This window comes from Perna viridis, chromosome 13 (genome assembly GCF_037379345.1).
Source record: "Perna viridis isolate PV_CMFRI_1.1 ecotype Kerala chromosome 13, ASM3737934v1, whole genome shotgun sequence".
In the NCBI taxonomy this organism is placed as follows: domain Eukaryota; kingdom Metazoa; phylum Mollusca; class Bivalvia; order Mytilida; family Mytilidae; genus Perna; species Perna viridis.
In genome coordinates this window covers 11,105,927-11,121,910 of record NC_142457.1, presented here as the reverse complement: position 1 = coordinate 11,121,910, position 15,984 = coordinate 11,105,927, and the positions used below count along the sequence as shown (strand labels likewise).

The window sequence follows — 15,984 nt, the reverse complement described above, 5'->3', positions numbered from 1 at the left end:
ATAAGTGATATATCCTATAATTTATTGCATATGTGTATCATAGTGTAAAATACTCGCCTGTAGACTGACTTTTATCAAGGTAATAGTGTAAACCTATAATATCTGGCTTTTCAATTTGAAATGTCCTTTATTTATATCTTTTTTGATTTTATATCCTTCTTTTCTTTTGCTTCATCGTATTCCTTAATTAACTGTTATAGTCAAATTAAACACCCTTTCTTTGAGTACATGAAAAGTTCGTACACCCATTTCTAAATTGTGTTTTTACACTTTTTGGACAGTACAGTTTTAACCCATGCATGTTCCAGACACAGACAGACGACTTTTTATGAGCAACTCGGCGGGTGTTTCTAAAAAAGCAGCGGACGCTTACCCGTCCGGTCCACCTGGTCCATGATCCCAGTTTTTAGTGGAGTCCGAGTTGCTCATTTGCTTATGTTACTTTGTATGTATGATTTTAGTTCTTTGTTCGTTGTTGTGTATGTCTGTTTTCCATGTCTGGTCTTTGTCCCTTTATTACATTCTTTTGATTACCGATGTAACCTTGGTTCCCTTGATTACCCTTACGTATATGACGTCGATGACGCACCAACTTTGATAATTCTTTTATCCTTTTCTACAATTCAAGTCCTATACATACTGACATTATTTATTTTTCTCGCACAAGGACAAATATTATTATTTTTTTTTTTACTGTTTATTTATAGTCATCCAAAACAGAATTGCCTTTGATTTTTCCTTGTTTAGCCAACAACATCTGTCATTAATGATGTACACTTAGTCGACAATGAAAGTATTCATGATAAAATCACAACCAATTTTTAATCATTTTACGAATATTGTATATAAATACTTCTCCTTTTGAAAGCCATGCACACAATCAAGTTTTAGCATGCATATTGACCAGCGATATTCAAAGCTTGGTTGAAGAGTTTCTGTATGCTGCTTGAATGTGTCATATAATAGCGTAATAACATATAATATAATAGAGCACTTTTTTGGTTACATTTTACCATCGTGTGTGTGTGTGTGTTTTTTCTTGTTTGTCTTTGTCCACTTTTGCTCTCCTTTTAATGCACACACTATTGTTGTTGTTTTTCCTTTCTCAAATTAACTGTTGATACTTCGATGTATTGTTTTGTTTTGTATGTCTCTGGTCTTAAATGTGCTACGCATTTCATTATAGAAATTGCGTTAATAAGGAAATAATACAAATAAAGAAAGGTGGGTCAAACAATATTTAAGGTTTGAAACATAAACTTTGGGTAGAATTTCCTGGCATCATCCTAAACATTAACATGAACTCGAAGTAATAACGATCAACAATAGGAAAATATAAAGCACGATAGTTTAGGTATCACTTGTACAAATTCCACAACAGAATTATTGAATGAGTCATTTATTTGTGGTATTGCAAAAATATGAGGACATATTCAAATATGAGAAAAGAATATTGACTTAATCTTCCTTCTTATGATACCAATAATATGCTGCACGCGTAGTTAATTTCTTGAAATATCCTTACCTAATCGTTTTATTTAGTTGCTCGTATTTTTCGGATTTTAACGAAAGTAATCTTTATATAACCGAGGAATTAACTGTGAAATTTTAAAAAATCCAGTGATGCAGAGATCAAATAATGGTTTTTCACTTAATGAAAACATCATTGAGTATAATTATATCACTTTGTCAGATCATTAGGTTTTTGACATGCGCATTACTGATTTTATTTCCATTTTGTCTGATTCTTACAAAAATCTAAACTTAATCAATACCTTAACCAACCGAGAGGACCATCGTGCGTTGCAGTTGCGTATGAAGTGTTCATATCACAACTCATACGTTATGCCAGAGCTTGCCGAAACTACGCAGACTTTTTGTATCGCGCTAGAACTCTAACAAATATGCTTCTGGAACAGGGTTATGTTGCTACAAGATTGAAGTCATCACTACAGAAGTTTTATGGTCGTCATCATGAACTCGTGGATCGTTATGGAGTATCCATCTGCACCATGAAAACTGATTTATTCAACGGGTCATAGTTTTCTCGTTTGTCTACCCCGGACTTGACTTTATGAGCAACTCGGCGGATGTTTCTAGAAAAGCAGAGGACGCTTACCCTACTGGTGCACCTGGTCCATGCTCCCAATTTTTAGTGGAATCCGAGTTGCTCATTTGCTTTTGTTACTTTGTATGTATGATTTTAGTTACTTTATGTTCTTTGTTGTGTATGTCTGTTTTCCATGTCTGGTCTTTGTCCCTGGACTACATTCTTTTGATTATCACTATAACCTTGGTTCCCTTGATTATTCTTTACAAAGAACAAAAATATAAAAGGCCGGACACTTACTTATATTCCTTTTTTTCACATTATTGTAGTATTCTTAAAAATACTACTTGATATAGCATTTTTGAGACATAGATACTTTCTGATAAGTGGACCTAATGCATCTGTCCACAGTCAGGAGAGGTTGTTCATTATTATGTTTTCGTATCATTATTTGAATTTTTTGTTTATTTTGATGAACTTTCATTGTGCTGTTAACATTGATTTTTTTGTTCAAGCATATCAAAGTCTACTTAAAGTTATATTTAAACGTACTGAAGACCTTTTGGTGATACCTGTAAGTATTTTCTGTTTTAATATAGGATATAAGATAGTACGTTTGTTGCGTTTTACGCTATATGTACTTTTTGTCTTTCAGGTATCAAATTATTGCTACATGTACATAAGCATAATGCTACATGTACATAAGCAAAACTCATTTTTTTTCATGTGGTAAAATTTCGGTTTACGTAATGCTTGTTATCTTGATATTATAAATGATCAATATAAAAATATAAAAAGGCAAACAAAGTGTTGAATAAATATAAAATCCCACACTCGTAGAACATATGGGCTTTTCAATCAATATAAGCAATGGTATAAATACATGTTTTTTGTACTTTGCAACTAACCAGTACCTAAGGTAAGTCATGTTAGCCACATTAATACTCTTAATACCGGTGCACCTGGTGTATCAAGAAAATTTAAAGCAAAATGCATAAACTTTAAATCCTTAAAGACAGGTTGGAACACTTAAGTACAATATCAGAGAGAATCTTCCACTCATGTTATAGTTTTGAAACCAGGTAATTGAAACATATCTACAAAAGCACAAATAGGACGCTTACCTTATCGGTGCACCTGGTCCATGCTCCCAGTTTTTAGTGGAGTCCGAGATGCTCATTTGCTTTTTACTTTGTATGTATGATTTTAGTTACTTTATGTTCTTTGTCTGTTTTCCATTTCTGGTCTTTGTCCCTGAATTACATTATTTTGATAACCGCTATAACCTTGGTTCCCTTGATTACTCTTGATCTATTTGCAATGAATTGGAACCTCTTGTGATAATACGTGAAAATTCGTGATATGTTTATGTCTTTTTTTTTAAGTATCAATCCCTGTAAGAATCAGGTGAAACATTTTGAAAGTTTAGTTTTATTATTTGAACCATCAGAATTAAGAAAAAAAGACACGATTTTCCATATCATTTTGGTAAACCGAGTTATATTTTCATTGAAATTCACTGAAAATAAACATTTCAAGGACAGACACCTCTGTCGAAAACTTCATTTTTATAACAATCAATCGCCAAAATTTCTAAGCAAATCCAATGAAGCAGAAATCCAATTATTCTGTTTCAGATAGAGGAAGCATCCTTGACATGCATTGTTCATAATATATAATGGTTTTGTGTTTTGAAGTGGGGTCTACGTATGCTATTTAAGTAATAAATTTTAAAGTCATTCCAATTTGATATAATTCTGCGACAGTATACTGCTTTTCTGATATGTATCAGTGAAAAGAAACATACGTTGTAAATTTTCAATAACATTTTTTTTCAAATTGGACAGGTAGTGCCACATGCATATCAATGAAACTCCATAATTAGTTGTTTTCTTTTAATTCGGGGGGTTATACATTCATAATACAAGTCGCCTTATATATCTTATACATCTATATTTTTTTCTGTAAAATGTATACCGTATGGCGGGTTATTTTGGCAGGTGTTAAAATTTGCTATTCTGAAGGAAAAAGGTTTACGATAAAAATTGGCGAATTGGGCCACTAAAATATTATGCACTTAAATTAATGGAAAATTGGAGTTATCTCCCTTAATTTATTAACTGTATTAATAACAAAAAGTGTTTTATACTACACTGCATGATATTCACAAAATTATTCCTATAGTGCTAATCCTTGAAATTATTTTTTTTTCAATATACATGCACAACATCCTAAACTACCATTGTTCGAGTACCATTATTCGCGATTTAAACAGATTGCTACGTAAAGACGTTTCCTGGTTTGAACATTATGAACTGATGTTTAAGCGATTTATTGATTTTACTCCCGTTTTTGAAATGCTGGTATTCGTTCGGTCGATATTTAGTTCAATACTTAAGAGATCGTGGAAAACCATAAATCTGTGCTATCCTCTTTTGGTCTCTCTACCAAGGACGATGATTGTGTTACTCTTGTAGTGGTATTAATTCAATATGGATCCTAAAAATTCGAAAGATCTTTTGGAGACAATCAGTCCAAGACTATTATCTGAATATAATAGCATTAAAACCTATGATTTTTCAACACTGTATACTTCTATTCCCCATACTCAGTTAAAATTCCGACTTAAACACATTATACATCGTTGTTTTTCCAAAAAAGATGGTACACCTAGATATAAATATATAGTTCTTGGTAGAGATTCCTCATACTTTGTAAGAAATAATTCCAAATCATCTTCCAAATATACAGAGGAAGATGTTTACAAAATGCTGGAATTTTTAATTGACAACATATTTGTCCAGTGTGGTGGACGTGTTTTTCAACAAACGGTCGGCATTCCAATGGGAACAAATTGTGCTCCTTTACTTGCTGACCTATTCCTTCACTCTTATGAGGCTGACTTTTTAGCTGATCTGATCAGAAAGAATGAATATCGTTTGGCTAGATCCTTCAATCTCAGTTTCCGCTATATAGATGACGTATTATCTTTAAACAATCCTAATTTCAGGGATTTGATACATCGCATCTACCCAAAAGAACTTGAGATAAAGGATACTACAGACACTGTGAAGTCATCCTCATATCTTGACCTACACTTAGAAATCGATGGTAAAGGAAATCTATTGACAAAACTTTACGACAAACGTGATGACTTGTTAACTTTCCTTTCGTCTGTGGCAACATCCCTTCGGCTCCTGCGTATGGAGTGTTCATATCACAACTCATACGTTATGCCAGAGCTTGCCGAAACTACGCAGACTTTTTGTATTGCGCTAGAACTCTAACAAATATGCTTCTGGAACAGGGTTATGTTGCTACAAGATTGAAGTCATCACTACAGAAGTTTTATGGTCGTCACCATGAACTCGTGGATCGTTATGGTGTATCCATCAGCACCATGAAAACTGATTTATTCATCGGGTTATTCCTCGTTTGTCTACCCCGGACTTGACTTTTTATGAGCAACTCGGCGGGTGTTTCTAAGAAAGGAGAGGACGCTTACCCTACTGGTGCACCTGCTCCCAGATTTTAGTGTCCGAGTCGCTCATTTGCTTTTGTTACTTTGTATGTATGATTTTAGTTACTTTTTGTTCTTTGTTGTGAATATCTGTTTTCCATGGCTGGTCTTTGTCCTTGGATTACATTCTTTTGATTACCGCTATAACCTTGGTTCCCTTGATTACTCTTTCACGAATTTTTGCAATCAGTAATAATTCGCGAAAAAAATAATCATCGAATATGCATTTTAAGCGGTTTTTTTTTAAACTTGCAAAACTGTTTTATTTTGCATGTGAAATTTGGTTAATTTATGTTCTTTGTTGTGTGTGTCTGTTTTTCATGTCTGATTTTTGTTCCTGAATTACATTATTTTGATTTCTGCTAGAATCTTGGTTCCCTTGATTACTCTTTCTCTTAAAACTACCAAACGCGCAAATAAGGTCCCTACAAATTAGATACATTTACAGTATTTACTTAATTTTTTTTTCAAATACAAATTATCTTTTTCTATAGGATTAGAATGTCTAAGTTCATAGTTCTTTGCTTGGTCTTAATGTTGTGCATTGACTTATCATCTTCATGGTGGAGACGACACCGTAGATCTAGGCGTAGGGTGTCTACACCTAGATTATCTGGGGGACGAGGCAATGTAAATGTGCATCTTTCTCATAAAGGTTAGAATATTTTTTAAGACTGAAGGTCATTTTAAGTAGCACTCCAGCTAAGGATCATGCAAAATGTGATTCATGGGTAAAAAGCCTATATATTTTTATTTTTGATATTTTGTTTGAAATGTCATAATAAACAGAAATTAACATGTGGTTTTTCATATAACCCGTGCTCTTAGGAGATAAACATTGTATAGAATGCACTGTAGATTTCAAAATTAAGGAAGATAACTCTGTAAATGACGCTCAAATACAATAGAATCTACTGGATTTTCAATGTTGATTATCTCCTAAGGGCAGGCATATTTAAATGAATAATTACATATTTCATAAAATAACTTAATTACAAAAATAAAAATATGTAACCTTCTTCAGGGTGTATCACAGTTTCAGATTTTGCATGATTCTTACAAAGACAGCTACTTAACTAATTTGTTTGATTGAAACATACAAATGGCAATGATATCTAGTTATACTTGAATAAACTACATTCATTTGTAAATCATTGCAATATTTATTCAATGACATTTTTGCGCCATAATATATGTAAGGTTGTTTCCAAAATGTATTTGCAATGTAATATGATGCAGATAAAATTCCTGTAAAACATCTTTTGACTTTTGGCAATGCGTTTCTTGGAAACAAAATATGATTCTATTTGTATTGAATTATCGAAGCTAGCAGATGTGTTTTGAGACTGATTTAATTCCCTCATTTACCAGTAAAAATACCATGATCTATTTTATATGCTTCTGAATGAACTTGATGAAGGTAATACTACTTTAGGACATAACTAAATGAGAAACCGAGCTGATAGCATCAGTCTGTGATAAGTATTATTCAAATGCAGCTCTGAGATCACTAATCACTTCAAAACAATCACTAAAAAACAAAAAACAAAAAACAAAAAGTACACATTCCTGCTTGCATGTATTGAGTGTTTGAAGTGTGTTAAAGCTGATTAATTCGAACGATTTTGCAAACATGAACGACATTATTGTATCCCCATTATGTAGGTGCTGGGATTCAAGGTAATTGGAAGTCGAAAAACGGTTGGAATATTGGTGGACATGTCCATCACAACTTTAGAGGAGGACTAGGTGGTATGTTTCTATATAGATAACAGTAATTGATTTGGTTTAAAATGTTTCTATTATTTTAACATTGAAACTACTGTATCTACTCTATATGATACACATGTACGCATAGATTTATGTAGGATAACAACAAATCCATACTGGATTAGAGTCAGTAATGTCATTGATAAATAACGAAGACACTCATTTACAAAATGTTGAAATAGTTGTAATTGTCAAATTTGTATAATGTACGTTAAACGTGGTTGCTGTTTGATTTTTTTAAAGGCGTTTTTTATATAACGTTCTATTGTGAAAGTCATTGTGAACGTTCTTTATTTTCAGCTGGCATCAGTATCTCCAAGAGATTGAAAAGACGGAAAAGGGCTATTGATTGTACTAAGGCATGTTTTGCAAATTGTGAAAATGTGCCTTCATCGGAAGCTTGTCTGAAGAATTGCTTTGTCCGTATCTGCTAAAGACATAGTTATACGATCATTAAATTGAAGAATGATAAATTTGTTGTTTTAATACCAGATTCCTACGTACAAAAAGACTTTAGATGTTATTCTTGGTCACACTTTTTATTTCAGTATTGATATATGTCTGATCGTAGTGCAATGGAATCCACGATTGCTTTGATTGTTTAGACAGGCTACCCCCCCCCCCCGATCTGTACACATCTATTTAAGTAGCAGTCCTTATAAACAATTAGATACATTAGAAATTCACTTACGTTATTACTCAGATGTTATAGAATTATAGTATATAAATATCAAAACAAGTTTTAACTCTTTGTTTGGTCGATCAGATTATAACATCACTTTAGATATTTTTGTTAGGAAACATAAATGAAATAAAATAAAAGAACGTTTTTTTTTATTTCTTGGGAATTGTTTTGTTTTGTTTTGTTTTTGTTTTTTGTTTCTATTTTTGTTTTTGTATGTATGTTTGTTTATTTCTTTTTTTTTCTTTTTTTTCGTTTTTGCTTTGTTTGTCTTTTGTTATTTTTATTTGTTTTTTCTTCCTTAATCAATCAAATTTTCTGTATTATGATGTTTACTTTACTAGTTTACTCCGGTAATACGTATAAGTTGACTTGATGGTTATTTCGATTCTATTAGGACCATAACGGTACATTTTTTTAAAATTTTGTTTACTTTTTACATTTTGGTTACATATTTCATAACCTTAGACCAGTCATATTTGTCCATATTTGGTTGTACTTTCTACGCTATCTATGTCAGTTGAAATGGTCACTAGTGCGTTGTATTTTTGATAATGAAGGAAAGCAGCAATTTAATAGAGCGATGTTAGATATGTCATGGTGGCGAACGTGGCGCGTTGCGAGTGCTACCGAATATGCCTGTAAGTGATTTTTACGGAATACAATATAACTTTTCTAAAACATAACATTTAATATTTTTATTAAATATGAATTTGATGTTCATGCACGCTACGTAAATGAATGCAAACAGCTGATACACATCAGAATGTTACATGTGTGGATTTACATAATAAAGATGGGCAGTAATGTACATACACACAAGCCACGCCCAATAAGTCGCGTGCCGCCCATATAGCAATCGAAAATCGACCACAGTTGTGATCTCAAAGCCTATCAAGGAGTCATATTAGAAAATAAATAAATAGTAATCAATTCGTAAGAATCATGATAAAACACTTTAGCTATGTATTATATATTTATATGTTCATTAAAGTCTTGTACGTCAAATTTATAACCAATTTTTTTCTAAACTAAACAGGAAAATTCTATACATTTAAACATTACTATTCAGACGAAATGTTTCGCTTCCGTAAAGCAAGATCGAAATATTACGGAGTATTATTTCCTGTACGAATAGCATGTCTTCCAATATAATGACAAAAAAATGGGGTTGGAAAGGGTGCGGATACATGTACGAGGGTTAATGGAGTTGGAACGATTGTAGAAGGGGCAGGGAACGGGGAGTGAAAAATATCGGAAGGGGTATCATGGTTACAGACCATTTACCGAGGACAAAATGGGAGGGTTTGGGAATGAAGTGGTGGTCGGGAAGGTAGGAGGCGGTGGTCTACTGATAGGGAAGGGAGGATCGAGTTTCCCCTCTGTCCCTCTTCCCTTATATAACCGATAACTGGATATAGTAGACAAAACATCAAAGATAGTCAACTTCCAATTGTTTGATAGTTGATAAACACATTTTGGCTAACAAATTTCATGTAAGAAAAAACATAGCATTCTCTAATTTCTTAACAAAAATAGAACTGAAAACCATTCGACGCTAAAAATGATACAGTGCTAAACCAGGCAATAATTTATAACATACAGAGAATACACTAATTAAGAAGGTTGTTTCAAATCAAAGTAAACTATTGTAGATAGTTTACTCTGTGTCATAGTTTTCATTTCCTCTTTCGTCTACCCCAGATTTGACTTTTTATTAGCAACTCGGCGGGTGTTTCTAGAAAAGCAGAGAACGCTTACCCTACCGGTACACCTGTTCCACGCTCCCAGTTTTCACTGGAGTTCGAGTTGCTTATTTGCTTTTGTTGCTTTGTATGTATGATTTTAGTTACTTTGTGTTCTTTGTTGTGTATGTCTGTTTTCCATGTATGGTCTTTGTCCCAGGATTGCTTTGTTTTTTATTACCGCTATAACCTTGGTTCCCTTGATTTTTCTTTGATAAATTGTCAGAAAAGAGTAACAACATTATTACCGAACACTTTTATGATCATAGCAGTGATAAGACCTACACTGCTACCACTCTCTCCAAAGAAGAGATTGTAGAAAATCATAAATCTGTGCTATCCTCGTTTGGTCTCTCTACCAAGGAGGATGATTTTGATTTACCGTCTATGTACTGGATTCCTAAACTTCACAAGCATCCATACACACAACGTTTCATAGCTGGATCTGCAAAATGTACCACCAAACCTCTTTCAAAACTTTTAACTTCTATACTCACAACTGTCAAAGAGGGTCTACAGTCCTACCACAACACTTATTACTCCCGTAGTGGTATTAATTCAATGTGGATCCTAAAAAATTCGAAAGATCTTTTGGAGACAATATGTTCAAGACTATTATCTGAATATAATAGCTTTAAAACCTATGATTTTTCAACACTGTATACTTCTATTCCCCATACTTAAAATCCCGACTTAAAAACATTATACATCGTTGTTTTTCCCCAAAAAAAATGGTACACCTAGATACAAATATATAGTTAAATATGTAGAGATTCCTCATACTTTGTAAGAAATAATTCCAAATCATCTTCCAAATATTCAGAGGAAGATGTTTACAAAATGCTGGAATTTTTAATTGACAACATATTTGTCCATTGTGGTGGACGTGATTTTCAACAAATGGTCGGCATTCCAATGGGAACAAATTGTGCTCCTTTACTTGCTGACCTATTCCTTCACTCTTATGAGGCTGACTTTATAGCTGATCTGATCAGAAAGAAAGAATATCGTTTGGCTAGATCCTTCAATCTCAGTTTCCGCTATATAGATGACGTATTATCTTTAAACAATCCTAATTTCAGGGATTTGATACATCGCATCTACCCAAAAGACCTTGAGATAAAGGATACTACAGACACTGTGAAGTCAGCCTCATATCTTGATCTACACTTTGAAATCGATGGTAAAGGAAAACTATTGACCAAACTTTATGACAAACGTGATGACTTTTCATTCAGAATTGTCAACTTTCCTTTCATTTGTGGCAACATCACTTCGGCTCCTGCGTATGGAGTGTTCATATCACAACTGATACGTTATGCCAGAGCTTGACGAAGACGTTTTGTATCGCGCTAGAACTCTAACAAATAGGGTTCTGGAACAGAGTTATGTTGCTACAAGATTGAAGTCATCACTACAGAAGTTTTATGGCCGTTATCATGAACTCATGGATCGTTATGGTGTATCCATCAGCATCATGAAAACTGATTTATTCAACGGGTCATAATTTTCCATCCCTCGTTTGTCTATCCCGGACTTGACTTTTGATAAGCAACTCGGCGGGTGTTTCTAGAAAAGCAGAGGACGCTTACCCTACTGGTGCACCTGGTCCATGCTTCCAGTTTTTAGTGGAGTCCGAGTTGCTCATTTACTTTTGTTACTTTGTACGTATGATTTTAGTTACTTAATGTTCTTTGTTGTGTATGTCTGTTTTCCATGTCTGGTCTTTGTCCCTGGATTACATTCTTTTGATTACCGCTATAACCTTGGTTCTCTTGATTACTCTTTTAAAATGAATCAAGCAACACGTGCTGTATAAAAATGACATTTTAAGCTGGATGTTGTTGTTGTTGTCTTTTTGTTTTCTTTATTTTTTCGATAAAGCAGTCTTCAATAATATTCAACCAAGCAGGTTGACTTTTCCATATGAAGATAAGAGATGGTTTTAAGATTATAGCTAACTCTTATTTGGCTTTATTGTATTTTCTATCAGAACAATTTGCTATTTTTAACATGAGGTTGTGTGATATTATGCTTCTCTTGTCGATTGAGAATAGATTTTTTTATAGAATTGTTCGTCTTTTTTAAATGAATTTAGATATTTCAAAGAAATAACGTTGGAATTATCAAATACATCCTGCTATTTATATGATTGACATGTTAAGGTAAATTGTAAAGCTGACTAAACTGAAGAAGACAGTTCACCATGCTTTCATATATATACATTTTTTCTTCTGAATTAAAAGTATGGGTAAATATTTTGTCTATCATTTGACGTGCGCTAGGTTATGCAGCAATAAATTTTCACTTTCACAGTGAAACGAACAAACCCCTTCCGGTAATCAAGACGTGCACGCTTACAGAATCAATTATGACGATCAAGTAAATAATAATGTTTGTAGACATATCATGGTATCTAACGAATGAAAATATTATGTTGTAAATAATGCGGTCATGGCAAAATGTGTCTGACCGAAGGTAATGTCAGAAACAAAATATTCACGTGGTTTTAAATTTTGCATTTTCCTTTTAACTGACATTCGTCAGACAAGGCGAAAATTTGTTTTGCAAAGTTTTATTTGATGTCATATTTAAACAAATGGTCGATATATTTCAGAGCCGAAAAACCTTGAGGATTGAGTTTTGCTATTTACCTATATTAATAGATTTATTTACTCATACACAATCAGTAAAATCAAGAGATAAATCTGTTGTTGACTAATAATGATTGATATTTTTAGGATGAAGTGAGTCGGACAGAACCTTTAATGGCCAAACTATTATGTTACATAAAGGAACAAAAGTAATATAATGAAAGCGGAGTAACTCTGATCGCTTTATGTATTTATTAAAGAGTAATCAAGGGAACTTGAATTGGGCACCGGGCGTGACCTAGGTACACAAATTACTAACCACCTTATGTAACTACTTGAGAAAAATGTGTTTTCATGACTTACAAACATATTATGTGAAATAGACTGGAATTCGAAAACTTTTAGACACAGAGTCAAGCAAAATATATATACACCTGGGTTGACTTATTCATTGATTATTCATGGAGAAATGTGTGATCAAATAACAATCTGTCAAGACTTCCATAGAATTAAATTCTACAAATATTGTAAAAAGAGTTTGTTTTTTTCAAATAAATTCATATTTATGCCCCAAATCCAAACACATGCAGAAAGCTCGCCTATTAGTCTCCCCATTAATGCATTTCTTGTAGACAGCATAAATAAGTTGATGTGACAATTTTGGATTGAACTGCTTACAATAATTTTTCAGTGTTTCTTTGCAGACTGATACTGAACTTGTGATGTTTGTATGTTTAATATCTTGCAAATGATAAGAAAGACAACCCTAATTCATGAAGCGAACTTTTATGAAAAACTACCCACTGTAATCCGCGATATAAAATAAACAACAATAAAGTAGTCGCCTGTACGAGTCATTACCTACATGTATCAAAACTATTTCAAAACTATCTGAACGTTTCAATGTAACATGGACACATATACATATGTAAATTTCATTTCATACTGTAATATATAGGTAAATTTATAAAATTACCAATTTACTGAAAGTTTAAACTAAATTTAAAACGCATAACTGACTTTTTGTAATATACATAGCACGACTATACAGGCAAAATGTTCACATGATTTTCACAAGAATTTCACATGATTTTCACCAGAGTTGAGAAAATAAATTGACAGAGTTCACGTGAAATTCGGGTGAATGGAGCCTTCACGTGAAGTTCACAAAATGTTTACATGAAATTCGTGTGTAGTTAATTCACATGTAAATCATGTGAATTTCATGTGAATTTCACATGAATTTCACGTGAAGCTCAATTAACATGAATTTCACGTGAAAAATATTTGCCTGCGTAACAAGTTTGTTTTATAGGTGCATACTTTTGCTCTGTGGTATCGAATACCAATATATATATAAAGGATATCTACAGACAGTACATTACAGCGTAACAAAATTTGGAAGTTTGATATTCCTTAAAATAGTTTTGTTCCAAGAAAATAAAGAATAACAAAACCTACCATAGTTATATAATGTGGACATTCGTAGAAATATAAACAGCAACAGGAAAATATATGAAGAACAAACAATACATAAACAACGATGTAAAAAGCTCACAAAGAAAAAAACGAGCAGTAATACCAACACTAAAACATGATGACAAAATGACGGAAGAATGTAGTTTTTGCATTTTGTGTTGTAGGAAAAGTCTGGCCATAGCATCATACTAGGTTGTACAAAATTACATTAAATGCCAACAGAAAATCAACCAATCAGACGGTTTGTTTAAAACATTACGATCAAAATACTGAATAATATAACTAGTGATGTTCTTTGGATAATGCATCGAAAAAAAGATTTACATTTCTTTTGAGTTGCACTTTCCAGCGAACCTGTATATAGAGTTTACCTTATCAGAGCGCAATTGTGTTTATTTTTCAAACGTTTTCAACAAGATCAGAAAATAACATTTTTTTTCTAGATTTTGTTCATATTCAACATAACTAAGAAAGCTAAAATCTATCACCTTAAATTGCATAAATGTAAAAGTCATAAATTTGCATTATTTGCCGATATAGATCTTAGTTGTAGTTGTTGAAAATATTTTCACGCCTTTGTTCATGTATAGGCATAGATATTTCTGTGTATTCAATAATATAACATTTGTTATCATCAAATAAATTAATTTGAGATAAATACTGTAATCTGATTGGTTTAAATAATTTTGTTATATCTCAATGGATAACAAAAATATTGACACGCCCCTATTCAGGGCTACTTTTCTCATATTTAAAGACAAAAATATGTTTTAAAATTAATTTATAAGAATTTACTATACTAAAAATTTTGTCTATTGAAAAAATAACATAAATTTTCCATGTGCATATTTTGTTTATTTCACTTCGCGCAATAAACAAATTGGAACCCAAAGAAAACAATGATACTCATCTGTACGCTTTAGGTATATACAAATAAAAAATTTACAGAATCTCCAAAAACTAGACAAGTTTTCAAATATACACATCAATCCTTACAAATCGCTTAGTTTTCACTAAACAAAAAGGAGTTGAATGACTTAAAAACATTAAGGTTTATCGAATGATGTTTCCTGGATATAAATGTTCTATATCCTGTAAACACTTACACTCGAACAAATATGTAATTTCCAGATTTGAACGAATGAGCTGTCTTCAATTATTGTTTTAGATTTGTGTCCCTTTCCCTATGTCTGCCTCCTTGAATAGCGATATATAATTGATCCAACGAGTGTTTTTATTATTTTTTTTTTTTAGAAATTAGTAGTAGAAAGTATGCGGAAGTAATTTCGTTGCTAAGAGAGCAATATTCGAACTGCCCTTACATTTTCAAACAATGAAGTCAATTGTAACAATTATGAGCATTGAATATATTTAATCAAAATACCAAAATTTATTGTAAATTGTACGGCAGCGATCAAACAAGGAAGCCAGTTGCATAAGAAATACCAGGGTAGATATTGTGAACTCAGTGGGGATGGACAAACAAGGAAGTGGCTTGCATAAATTGTGTTTGATTTCAACTGAAGCACAATGATGTACCATGACAGCTTGTAATGCTGCTCATAACAACAAAATAAAACAACCAATAAAATCTGTCTTGATGAATAATCTTTAAAACGTGTTAACTGTTGTGTAACATGACAAGCCAAAAATGCTAATCATTTAGAGTTTGAAAAATAGAAGAAAGGGAAATTATCATAAACATGATATCTAAAAGTGAATGCAAATATCCATATAAATGACAAGTATGAAACGATGCTCACAAAACAGTTCTTACTTTTATCATGAAGTTTCCATGTTTAATCATTTGTGGATTTGTCTTTTCACTTAAAGGTAAATGGATGCATTTGCAGTTTTCCGTGTTAAAAATATACATGTATGTAAATAGTTTCTAGTGATCAAAGTTTATTTGCGAGCGTTCTTTTTTAAACTTTTATAGTAAAACACACACACACACACATACACACACGAAAATCGCGGGAAAAGATCTCTTTATAATTACAAAAATCTTTTTTTACATTTTAATCCAAATTGGAATGCAGTACTCAGTCTGAAAAATATGTCATCACAAGCCAAAAGAAACGCGACTGAATACTGCCCATATTAAAGGGATTCATGGTGAAGAAAACCCCATCGAACAAACA

The 15,984-nt window shown here is 32.5% G+C and overlaps 1 protein-coding gene across 3 annotated transcripts; it reads left to right on the top strand.

The window, feature by feature from the left end:
- On the top strand, positions 1 to 7,813 carry LOC148599560 (uncharacterized). Of its 3 annotated transcripts, XM_088557803.1 has the most exons (5): positions 1 to 79; positions 2,566 to 2,624; positions 6,065 to 6,225; positions 7,236 to 7,322; positions 7,641 to 7,813. In XM_088557803.1, exons 3-5 carry the CDS (start codon positions 6,072 to 6,074, stop codon positions 7,772 to 7,774), a joined length of 375 nt encoding a protein of 124 aa, XP_088413929.1. In that variant the 5' UTR covers positions 1 to 79; positions 2,566 to 2,624; positions 6,065 to 6,071; the 3' UTR covers positions 7,775 to 7,813. The 3 variants fall into 3 exon arrangements, with proteins under 3 accessions (XP_088413929.1, XP_088413928.1, XP_088413930.1); XM_088557802.1 differs by lacking the exons at positions 1 to 79; positions 2,566 to 2,624 and adding an exon at positions 2,881 to 2,969; XM_088557804.1 differs by lacking the exons at positions 1 to 79; positions 2,566 to 2,624 and adding an exon at positions 5,049 to 5,161.
- Positions 7,814 to 15,984: the final 8,171 nt, after the last annotated feature.

Excerpts from the sequence above, each read along its gene's own strand:
- LOC148599560 (XM_088557802.1), top strand. The coding sequence starts at position 2,896 with ATGGGCTTTTCAATCAATATAAGCAATGGTATAAATACATGTTTTTTG. Across the intron at positions 2,970-6,064 it reads GCAACTAACCAGTACCTAAG|GATTAGAATGTCTAAGTTCA; the intron begins GTAAGTCATGTT and ends CTTTTTCTATAG. Across the intron at positions 7,323-7,640 it reads CTTTAGAGGAGGACTAGGTG|CTGGCATCAGTATCTCCAAG; the intron begins GTATGTTTCTAT and ends CTTTATTTTCAG.